Raw genomic sequence first — 10955 nt, forward strand, 5'->3', positions numbered from 1 at the left:
GGAGGTTGGCGGATGGGGAGCGGGGTGCTACTAGCAGGGAGAGACCCCCCCCCCATACATCCCCTGCCGGGAGACGAGCTCGCTGCGCGGGTGCAGCGAGAGGGGGAGTTAGGAGCGGCGCTGGCAGCTAGCTGACCGCAGGGCTGAGATTATTGGACACGTGTCTTTTACTCCTCACAATCCATTTCTTACGGGTGATTTATGAACGAACCTCTTTGATCTGGGACGGTTTTTATCTGTCCACTGTTACAGATGACAGACGCGGCTGCTAAAATGCCTCGTTCCCGCTGCCTAAAAGGTTGCTCCCCCCTTCCCAAATGCTGTTGCTTTTTCTCTGGTGTTTCCCCACCCCCTGCCTCTTCGCTCTCCTCCCCTGCCCCCAGCCCCGTTCTATTAGTTGCAGTCCCTCCGGATGTTTTAAGTCAACAAAAAAGCGCTGGGCAGGGTCAGCTGGGAGCCAAGGCAGGCAGATTTGGGGCACGCTATCCCCTTGGTGCCACATGTGCTGGGGTTCTATGAAGGCCTCCAGCCAGGGACCCGGAGAACTAGCTCCCAAAGTGCGGGTGTCCGCCTTGGGAAGGGAGAAGCAAAGCCCTCGCAGTCAAGTTCCCGCGGGGGCCGGCTTTGCTCGGAGAAGGGACTTGGAGCCCGGATGCGGAGGGCAGTGTGGTCCGGGGTTCTGTGCTGGCCGGGACTCATCAGAACAATCACTTCGGCTTAACTAGGGAGGGAAGGAGGCGGCAGAAAAGGGGGAGGGGGGGATCACGTTGCTCAGCCCGCTAGTCCCTAATAGGTAAAGGAAAAGCGGAGTCTCAGAAGCGGTTGTTAATAGTAGATCCTTTTCTTTTCGTGAGTGAGTGAGTGAGTGTGTGTGTGTGTGTGTGTGTGTGTGTGTGTGTGTGTGTTAGTAGTATTTCATTAAAACCATATCCTGGAACAAAGAGCTGCTCTTTCATGTTTCTTTGCTTTGTTATTACTCTGACGGGAGTTCTAAAAACAGGATTTTCCAAATCAAAGGATCCCTGCAGTCCGTGCCCCCTCCCAGCCCCCCTTTCCTTTACCAAACTGCTCTTGGTTGGTATCATTATCCCACCACGGATTCTTATACTCTTGATTTAGCTGGAGGACATTTAATAGCTGACTGGATTAAATATTGCAGACTCCAGGCTGGGCTATTTGAAAATCCGGGTCGTGGACTGTGCCTAACTTCAGAGAAGGAAAACTGATCTATGAGATGTGTTTTAAGTTTCACTCAGTGGAGGCCTGGACAGAAGGAAGAGGAAGAAGGATTCTCTGCTCCAGGTCTCTTTAATATGTTACAAAGTTAAGTTTTAGAAGGTGTGTGTTGATGGGGGTAGCAAGAGAAGAAGTCAAGGGCGGAATGAGGGGAGAGGCAACCTTAGCAAGAGACTAACAGAAGTTTCCTCTGTCATAATGGAACAGGGATTTATAAGGACACTTTTAAAGAATGCTGCTCTGGAAGGTCGGGTTCTGCCCAGGATTGTAGGGGTTCATCAACGCACCTCTCTGAAGGGTTCATTATCATTACTTAACGTGCAGTACTGACTTGATCTCTTTCTGCTGCATGTTGGCTTTCAACAATAGTAACAATTCTTTTAATTGGTGTTGTTTCAGAAACAAAAGAGGAAAAGAAATTCAGACTATTGTGTCCAGTAGTATGTTTAGAAATGGAGGTCTGGAAGCCCCAAAGCAACACATATGAGAATCTGGGGGTTGGAGTTCAACCCAACATTCATCCTGGCTAGGCAAACCCAGAGGGCAGGATCTGAGGTCTTCCTCCAGGACGCTGTAGGGGCCATAACCAGATATGTTATGTACCCAAAGGTAATAAATCAAGGTTAAGTTCCTTCAGGGATGGTTGGATGGGTATTTAGATTAAATCCCATAGAGAAAAGATGTGTCTGTTTATCTGGTCATGCGCATTTTTAAAACTGTCACCCTTAAAGCTAATGTGATCATTTTGAATTTATTTCAATTCTTTGGAAACCCAAAGAAGATTAATATAAATTCCGACAGTAAATTTAGATTTAATATTGTGTAAGAAAATACCCCAACTTTTAATTTTAAAAAAGTACAGAGCTGTATGGGCAGCTATATAATAAATATAAGCCAGGTGCAATTGTCAATTTAACAGTGACTTAGGAATAAGGTTGCATTTAAGTGAAGAGCCACAGAACAATTCATTCATTTAATGTACAGTCTTAAAGGTATTGTCAACAAATATTTAAATCCTTAATATGTGCAGAGATCTGGCCTGAGCCACCCGTTAATATTCACAATAGCCTCTATGAACATCTCTCTTAGAACAGAGAAAGGAATCTGACTGTCTTCCACAACTGGGCAACTACTAATTCATTTTAATTTTGTTTAGGAACTGAGCTTCCTTCTTGCATGGAAGAGCGGGGGATGGGGGAGCCTCTTATTTTTACACATGATTTTAAGAATCCTCAATCAAACCGATAATTTAACTTCGTAAAAGCCCTACCCAATGGGCAGCAAAGATCCCCAGAGCCTGGGACCCGGTCCCAGGAGGAAGGGATCACCCGCTCATCTTTCAGCCCAGCTGAGCATCTTGGAGGTTTAGGGTCTGTCAGTCCTGGCATTCCTTCCCTCTTATCACTCTCTACCCCTTCAAAAAGGCAATTGATTAGTTTCAGCTTTTCCAAACCGAGACCCGATACGTTTCTCAGGATCAAAAGTCTCCGAGAGGCCAAGACAGAAACGTGGGGGATGGGGAACGTGAAGAAGGCTAGCGCGAGGGGCGGGGAGGGAAGAAATCTGCCAGCCACCCCAACCCTCTGCAACTAAGGCATCTAGGGGATGAGCGGGCGCTGGGGAAGGGATAAGATTGTGACCTCTCCTGGAGGAGGCACCTAACGATTGAAGATGTGTCTTCCCTTTCCGGAAGCAAATATTTAAAGGAGAAAATAGATATCTAGAAAAGGAGGTTGATGATTGATGCCTGGATTTTCCTCCAAGCATTTGCCTTCCTTGTATTTACAGGCGTGGCCCCGTTTGCAAATCGTACATCTGTTCTCTTCACGTGACATTTCATAAAAGCCCTAACATCTGGGCAAGATAAACTTCCTTCAGGTACCTGCTTAACTTTTCACTTGTCACACTCGCATCACCCCCGGTGGGTCCTTTTCGCCCTCCCGCCTGCCTCGGTGGCGCTTTGTTCTAGCCCCCACGCTCTGGCCCCCAGCCTCCTGGGACCCCACATCGCCCCCCTCCCAACGCCAACCTTGGCCAAGGCCAGCGTTTTTGGGCGACCCCATCCTTACATCTCCCGCCTCTGGCTCCGCCGTGCAGGTAAATGAAGGCACCATCTTGAACCCAATGAGGAAAATGAGATTGCCTTCGGTTCCGGCTTCAAACCAAAAACAAAACAAAAGAAAACAAAACTGCCTAATAAGCAATATTCAAACTCGCTCTTAGTCTCCTATACATCTCTACATTCTTCAGTGAAATCAAAAAAGAGTGCTGCTGATTCTGATGGTTGTCTTTTCATCGAACGTTCGATCTCTCTGGTAGATGTTTAAACTGCGTGTTTTAGAGAAATTTCATTTCACTTGCTCGTAATCTCTCCCTCCCCCAAGAAGGCTGCCTTTGGGATGAATGTTCTTAGAAATGTTTTTTTTCTTTTCCTGATCTGGAATTTTGTTCACGCATAAGTACACATCGACAAACTGGAGGGGTTGGGGAATGGAAGGAAAAGAAAACAGTCCACGTAAACAAGAAAGACAGCCGTTTGAGGCCTGCGCTGCAGCGAACCCCAAACGATCTCATTGCAGGGCGCTCACGAAATCCCGGCTATAATTGAGTGTTTTCTTTGAGGTTTTCTGACCATGTGCTTTTTGCCATGGTTACTAGGACTCTGATAGGAGAAGCTGGATATTCATTATGATCCTGTCCCATCCGGTCCCCAAGGTTTATCTCCCTGGCCCTTATAAAGGAGAGTATAAAGGGGGGATTTTTGTGCCAGTGATTTTAACCTGCCCCACCTTCCAGTGACCTGCCACATGCTCCTTCTTACTTTATAGACATCTGGGAATTCCATACATGCCTTAAACTCCAATTACACACCTTCTTCAAAGGACACGTGCTTTGATTTGCTAAGAACATTAAGTGGGCTCACGTCCTGGGGCCTTGGGACAAAAGCAAACGGCAAAAGTATCCCATGCCCTGTTTACTGGGTCTATCTTTTGCTGTTCAGTAAATAAGGATCATTAATAATCCTGTCTGCATTTTCGAGGTCTCGGTTTCCAAGTTACTTGGGAAAGAGTGGGGTTGCCGGCTTTGAGAAATTATGAGGTGACCGATTTCTCCTTCCACTTTGCTGGTGTACTTTCCTTCCACTTTCGCTGGTGCTGGGGGTGGGGCACACTTTACGACACACACGCAGAAAATTCTGGAAAAGTGGCCCCTGGGGATCCCCCGCCCGACCCCTGTTTGTCGCTAATACAGGCCTGTCTCTGGAAATTTGAGGTTGGGCCTTTGCCTGACTCTGTTGCTGCTGCTCCTTTTGCTACCGCTGACATTTGGAACCGCCGCCTCCGCGCAGCAGCCAGGCGCGGGACCCGGGGCGTCCACGCAGTCGGAGGAGGACACGGACATTGTCACTCTCCCCATCGTGTGGCACCGGCCCGCCACCCACGCAGGGGAGTCTGGGCCGGCGCCCCCCTCCCGCGCCCGCCGCAGGTGAGACTCCCGCTCCCCACGGAGTTCTGTTTGGGTTTCCGTGGCGTTTGTTCCCCGCAGGTTTGTTTGTTTTTCTTCAAATTACAGATGCAGGGAAAACCGCCTGACATCATGAGAGCGGGACAAACGCTCACTTTGAAGGATTCCTGGGCAGGACTTCAAGTGAAATCATATGCCTGAGAAGAACTTGATACCGGTCTAGAGAAAATAACCAGTTCTGAGTTTGCCAAACCGTGGAATGTGCAAAATGCTCGACTTTTTTGTAAGAGGCCAAGTGTCCCTTAAAAAGCTCTATTATGAACATGAGCCTGAAGACTGAAGGATCAAGAAGTTTGTGCCGTTGTTGAGTGTGGGAAAAAAGTACACGCAGTATGTGAGTTTCTGCTATTTAACGTTATTTTATTAACAATATGTACCACTTTAGGGATGGTACCTGCAACTGTGCATGAATTATCATCTGTGCATGTGCTTAGAAATGTGTGCATATGTTCTCATATGAGGACAAACATGTACTGCTTTCTTATGAGGGAAGGCTATCAATGCAACAAAATTAAAAAGATTTTTTAAAAATTACATAGATGCACATTCTTACTCAGTAGTTTAGAATTCACCCAAGGCAATTTTATACAGCATTTTATCTCCAGGAAATGCATTCTGGCTAAAGGATAGAGTTCCCCGGTCTAGCCACCACATTAAATTCTCACTTCTAAAGCAGAGGTAATTCATTCCAATTGTCCTTTATATAAGAATAGGTAGCAAAAATAAAATGAAAACAGGAAATAACGGTAGAACTAGAGAAACACAGGTGGCTTTATTTTTCTTCTAAAAAAGAATTACTATTGGCATATATATGGGGGAGGACATTGGGAATACAAACGGAAGCTGAAAATTGTATTCTAATAGTAAATATTTCCACCATGAATTATTCTCATTCAAAGTAAAGCTATCCATCATCTTTCATTCATTCATTTATTTATTTCCCTGAAAATCTAGGGGGAAACACTATCTTCAGGTTAGCAACATAAATATGGCATTTGCTTTTCTCCAAAGGGTTTTCTCTTATGAGAAATGTAAAGAGAATAAACACCAAAAAAATTTTAAAAGGCAATTTTTTTGGAAACTTCTGGGTTTTCTATCATCAGAGATAAGAGAGATTACCTTCTCAGCAATGATGGTCAGCTCCATCTTGATGTACACCAAGAAATCTGAAATATCAAATAGTCATACCAAGCTAGTAAACAAGGAGATTCCTCCATGAACAGTTTAGAAAATGGAGGTGGTAGGATGATACACACAGAAGAGAGAATTACCAACCTGATGCTCTCACTCATCCTTCCAGGGTACCCACCTTACATTTCTACCCTACACACACACACACACACACACACACACACACACACACACGCACACACACTTTCTCTTTCTCTCTCTCAAACATACACACACACATACACACTCTACAAATATACCCAGACCCTACAAGTACACTCACACGTAATCACTTTCCCCGCTCATGTAGTTATTTGGTAAAGGACTATTAAAATCAAAAATTAATTCCCCAAGCCTTCACTAATCTCTCAGTGTGTAAGTCAATGCTACAGGTTCCTAATCATAAAACATGGTCTAAGATATTCAGAATAGTAAATTTACAATATTGTTATGTCAGCATTCTCTGATGATGTGTGGGAGGGAAACAAAAACCTTCAGATAATAACAACCTCAATCTGAGTTGAGCAAACATGATCTGTTTGAATTCATATACACTTGTTTGCCATAGCCATTGTTTGAATTAGACAGCAAAATTATTTTCCAGTTTGAAAGCTTCCCTGATTACACCTGAATGCAGTCAACTAGATGTAAAAGTTAAGAAGTAATACAAAGTTACTACTTCTAATGATAGTAGTTATAAAAGCCAATATTTTCCTGGCTCAGAAATAACCAGAATGAAATAAAAAATCAAGCCCCATTTGTTTTGCTGTTACTGTTTTACTTAACTTCAGGTTTTGTATACCTCTAAGTAACCAGGGGAAAATTCTGTGTCATTTTGAATAAAATACATTTGCTAATGGGCTCACTAGAAAATGAATAGCTCTAGTACTTAAAATTGTGATTGTTCCAATAGTTACTGAAGATACTGAAAGTTCAGGTTCTTTGTTTATTGTATGTTACTCCATAGTTATATGTTCTTTATATATAAAGAAGGAGACTGCTTCCTGAATGGTACCATCAACATGGAAAAATATTAACTTTGGTTTTTCTTTTAAGGAAATAAGACGCTAAATATCATTTTCATTCATGAAAAAAGTTAGGCAAATTCCTTTGCAAATGGAATTATCTTTACTGCTGAATTAAACTTTATTATTTTCTATGCATTCCTACTGATTTATATGTGTACAGAAATAGATCATTTTAATAACTTCGTGCATCCTTTCAGTGCAATGAACCTATTACTTAGAAATCCTCACACACAGCAGAGGGCATGACAAAAATACACAGTAACAAGAGAAAATAGTGCTGGCTTCATATTGCTTATTTGCATTTAACTGTTTTACAGCTGCCTCCTCAAAATATAAGCAAGAGAAGTGAATAACAAACTTGTTAAGTTTTTGCATTTGGGGACATGATAAGAGATGAAGGATAGATGCTACAAAGCCCACTGAACACCAAACTGGAATAATAATAAAGCTGTCTTTCTAAATAACATGCCTGTGCCTGTCAGTAGCTAGTTTATTTGCCTTTTTCACTGCTTTGTTTATATTAGTGCCCCCCCCCTCCTGGGTGCTTCCAGAGTTAAACAAGCAGGTATTTACCTCCAGCTTAATCCTGAGCTTTAAAAATACAGACCAAACTCTGAGGTTCTTAAAATTTTCAATCATATTTATTTATTGCAGAAAAATAATATACAAAGATATTTACAAAACAATCATAAAAATATGAATGCATTTAGACACCGGATCTATTTGCATTTACCATGGGTCATCAATAAATAAATAGAATGTTGTTTTTTGTATTTTAAGTTTTTTTTTTTTCTCTCAGAGGAAGGCTGTAAAAAGGAATTAACTGACTGTGATTTTGCAAGTCAGTTTGATCCCCGTATTTTTATTTCTAAAGACGTTCTTAAAATTCCTCTGGTTGTTACCATTTTAAAATGGAGAAAGTCCATAATGATGCCTTTCCTTTCAGTGGCTGATTGGCACGACCTCTTGAGAATGCATGCATGAAAAAATAAAAAACATTCTTCGTCAAAAAAAAAAAAAAAAAAAGGAACACAAACAACTGTTCAGACTTCTATCAGAATGTAGAGGTGTGAGGGTGGTGCCGCTGCCCGTCTGGGAATCACTGTCCACGGGCCTGTCTCGCTTTCTCTTTTAAAAGTGCGCCCCACGCCCTGTTTCTTTGAATTTGGGTTCTGCTCTTCTAATTTCCAAGAAAATCTTTGGCATATATATTTATTTTTAGTTATCCAGCTCCAGAGTCTCTAGACTGTCCATTTTCTCCTTCTCTGGAAACAATGACATCTGCAAAAACCCAGAGAGGGGGGAAAGTTGGTTATTGTTTAGGTCTTCGTGGCTGCTTGCTAAGACTAGGGAGCACTGTTCTTATCACCACTACTGAGAAATTACGCTGAACAACCTGGAAGGATTTCAGCCCAAGGGCAAGAGGAAGTGGGTGGGCGGAAAGAAGGAGGAGGTGGAATTTGGAAGCATTTGTTTTAAGGAGAACGAAAACTTAAAGCCAGAAGAAAGGGAGGCGCTGGCAAGAAAGTCGTCCTTACACCCGTGACCCTTGAATCGCTCTCAGTCCGCCCTGCTGTCTGTCACGCACACTCACGCACACGTACACTCCTCAGCAGGGCGCATCCCCCTCTCCCTAGCCGGGACCGACCTGCTTTTCGGGGAAGCTCGGGGGTGGAGGTGGCGGAGCCCGGCTGGGTGGGAAGGCTGAGAGCGGGGTGGGAGAGGGAGCTGAGGAAGGCAAGGTGGACGGGGAGCCGCGGTCCGGCCGTCAGTCCGTCTGCCACCTGAGCGGCGGAAGGGCGAAGGGGCCCAGCGGCGCCGGTTCCTTACCTAGGTCTCCGGCCCAGCCGAGGGGGTGGGGATCTCCGCCTGCTAGTGGGACGCGGACATGGACCAGGCCCCCTCCATCCTCCAGACCGAGAAGGCGTAGCTGAGCCGCTCGTGGGCCACATAGCTGCAGCTTGCCATCTTGGAGTCCAGCTCGTCGCTCTGGAGGACCTGGTAGAGGAAGTCGATGTACCTGGCCGCCAACTTGAGGGTCTGGATCTTGCTCAGCTTATCCGAGGGCAGCGTGGGGATGATCTTCCGCAGCGCGGCAAACGCCTCGTTCAGCGACTGCGTGCGCTGGCGTTCCCGCACGTTGGCCATGACCCGCTGCGTCTGCAGCTCCTCGTACGACTGCGGGCTGCCGCCGCCGCTGCTGCTGCCGCCGCCGCCCCCGGCGCCGCCGCCGCCGCCGCCGCCGCCGCCGCCCGCAGACTTCTTGCCGCGCTTGCCCTGGGCCGGGCTGCCCGGCTCGTCGCCGCCTCCGACGCCCCCGCCCGCGGCCCCGCCGGGCCCCGCGCTGCCGCCCGCGCTGCGCCGGCTGCTGCGCCGCTTGCGCCCCCCGCGCTTGCCGCTCGGCGGCTGCTGCCGGTCCGGCTCCTCCTCGCTGTTGCTCAGGCTGTCGTCGGCCGGCGAGACTGGCGAGCTGGACACGTCCTGCATCATCTCTCAGGTGGCAACGCGCGGCCTCGCAGGCCCGGGGCAGAGGGGCGGCCCGGGAAAAGGAGGAGAGCCGGGCGCCTCAGCCCGCCAGCTTCCCCCGCGCGCGGCGCCGGCCCGGGCGGTGCGGCCCGCCGAGGAGGGAGCGGGAGGAGGGACGGGGAGGATCTCCGCGGGGAGGGCGCGCGGGGGAGGCGGGGAGGGAGGCGGGAGGGGGAGGGGACGGTGTGGATGGCCCCGAGGTCCAAAAAGAAGGCGCCCAACGGCCGCAAGCACACCCTGCTCGGCCTCTCGGAAACGTTGCCGGTGCCCGCGAGCCCGCGAGGTGTCTGGGAGTTGGACGAAAGCGGCAGACTTGGAGGCTCTTATACCTCCGTGCAGGCGGAAAGTTTGGGGGCAGCAGTGTCATTGGCCTGACGTGGGGAGGAGGGACTTTTCGAAGTTTTATAGGAAAGTTTCCGCTTTCCAGCCCCCCTTTCCCCGTCCCCACCCCCCCTTCCTCAGGGTCTAACAATTCGTTCTCCCAAACCATTCAAAAACGACCTGGCTCCGGCGGCCGGCCCCTCTGCCCGCCTCCTCGCTGCCCTCCCCCTTCCCTCTCCGCCGCCCTCCGCAGGCGGGCGCGGGGCGATTTCCTTCCGCGCCGCAGCGCGCGGGCCGCGCCCCCGCACCCGAGCGCAGCCCCGGAAAGCGGCCGGAGGGGACCTTTCGGCCCCGGTGCCCGGTGTCAGTTCCTCCCGGAGTGGCTGTGACAGCAGCGGCAGCAACAGCTTCTACGCAGTGGGTGATGTCTCATCTCGCCCCTGTACCCTCTAGGTCCGTGGGGCCGCTTTGGGATGGCTGGGGTGGGGGCAGTGGCAGGAGTACTGGCAACCGCCGAGCTCCCCCCAGTAGTTAGGTAGACGGGCCCCCAGAGTCGCAGAGGCCAAACAGCCGCTCCTGGCCCTGAGCTCGTGGGCGTTTTTGAAGACGTGGCCGCGACGCGGGGACTGCGGATCTGCTCCCCGGCCTGCTCTCACCCCTCCCTGAGAAGCATCTGGGCCTTCCTTTTCCCTCCACAGTGACCCGATCTAAAGGTTCCTACCACTCAAAAGTCTACACCTCCAACCGTGCTAGCGACAGTTCGTGCTTTCTCCGCAGGCAGTCCTGTCCTTGGAGAAGGCACCGGGGCCAGAGAGGGACAGTGCAGCGTCTTCGCTGCGGCCCCGATCTCCTAAGCTGCCAGCCCAAGGTGGAGGACCTTGTGGGCATTTCATCCCAACTCTACTCTCAAAGCCCCACATTGTGATCTCTAAAGGTAGGCTCGTAAGAGAGAGAGATGGGGTTCAAGCCCCCGAACACACGCGGCTGACGGTTGTGAGAGGCACCTTCTCCACCCTTCATTCCTAGGAGGTGGAGTGGGCAGTTACGCTGCGTGTGACCCAAAGGCGTTCCAGCTACTTGGACACTTGTATATTTTAAGCAATTCTATCTAATACGTTAACAACAACGAACCCCAGAGCCCTAAAGAGG

General features: G+C 48.6%; 1 protein-coding gene across 1 annotated transcript; it reads right to left on the reverse strand.

Moving 5' to 3' along the window:
• Positions 1-7999: 7999 nt before the first annotated feature.
• On the reverse strand, positions 8000-9449 carry LOC111147377 (twist family bHLH transcription factor 1). The gene is made up of 2 exons (XM_022503382.1): positions 8790-9449; positions 8000-8240 (listed from the first exon to the last, which is right to left on the reverse strand). The coding sequence occupies exon 1, from the start codon at positions 9447-9449 to the stop codon at positions 8832-8834; it is 618 nt and encodes a 205-aa protein (XP_022359090.1). The 3' UTR covers positions 8000-8240; positions 8790-8831.
• Positions 9450-10955: the final 1506 nt, after the last annotated feature.

The sequence above is a fragment of the Enhydra lutris genome, unplaced genomic scaffold (assembly GCF_002288905.1).
Source record: "Enhydra lutris kenyoni isolate GAN:26980312 unplaced genomic scaffold, ASM228890v2 scaffoldscaffold16, whole genome shotgun sequence".
Classification (NCBI taxonomy): domain Eukaryota; kingdom Metazoa; phylum Chordata; class Mammalia; order Carnivora; family Mustelidae; genus Enhydra; species Enhydra lutris.

Coding starts and splice junctions, on each gene's coding strand:
- LOC111147377 (XM_022503382.1), bottom strand. CDS start 9,449: ATGATGCAGGACGTGTCCAGCTCGCCAGTCTCGCCGGCCGACGACAGC.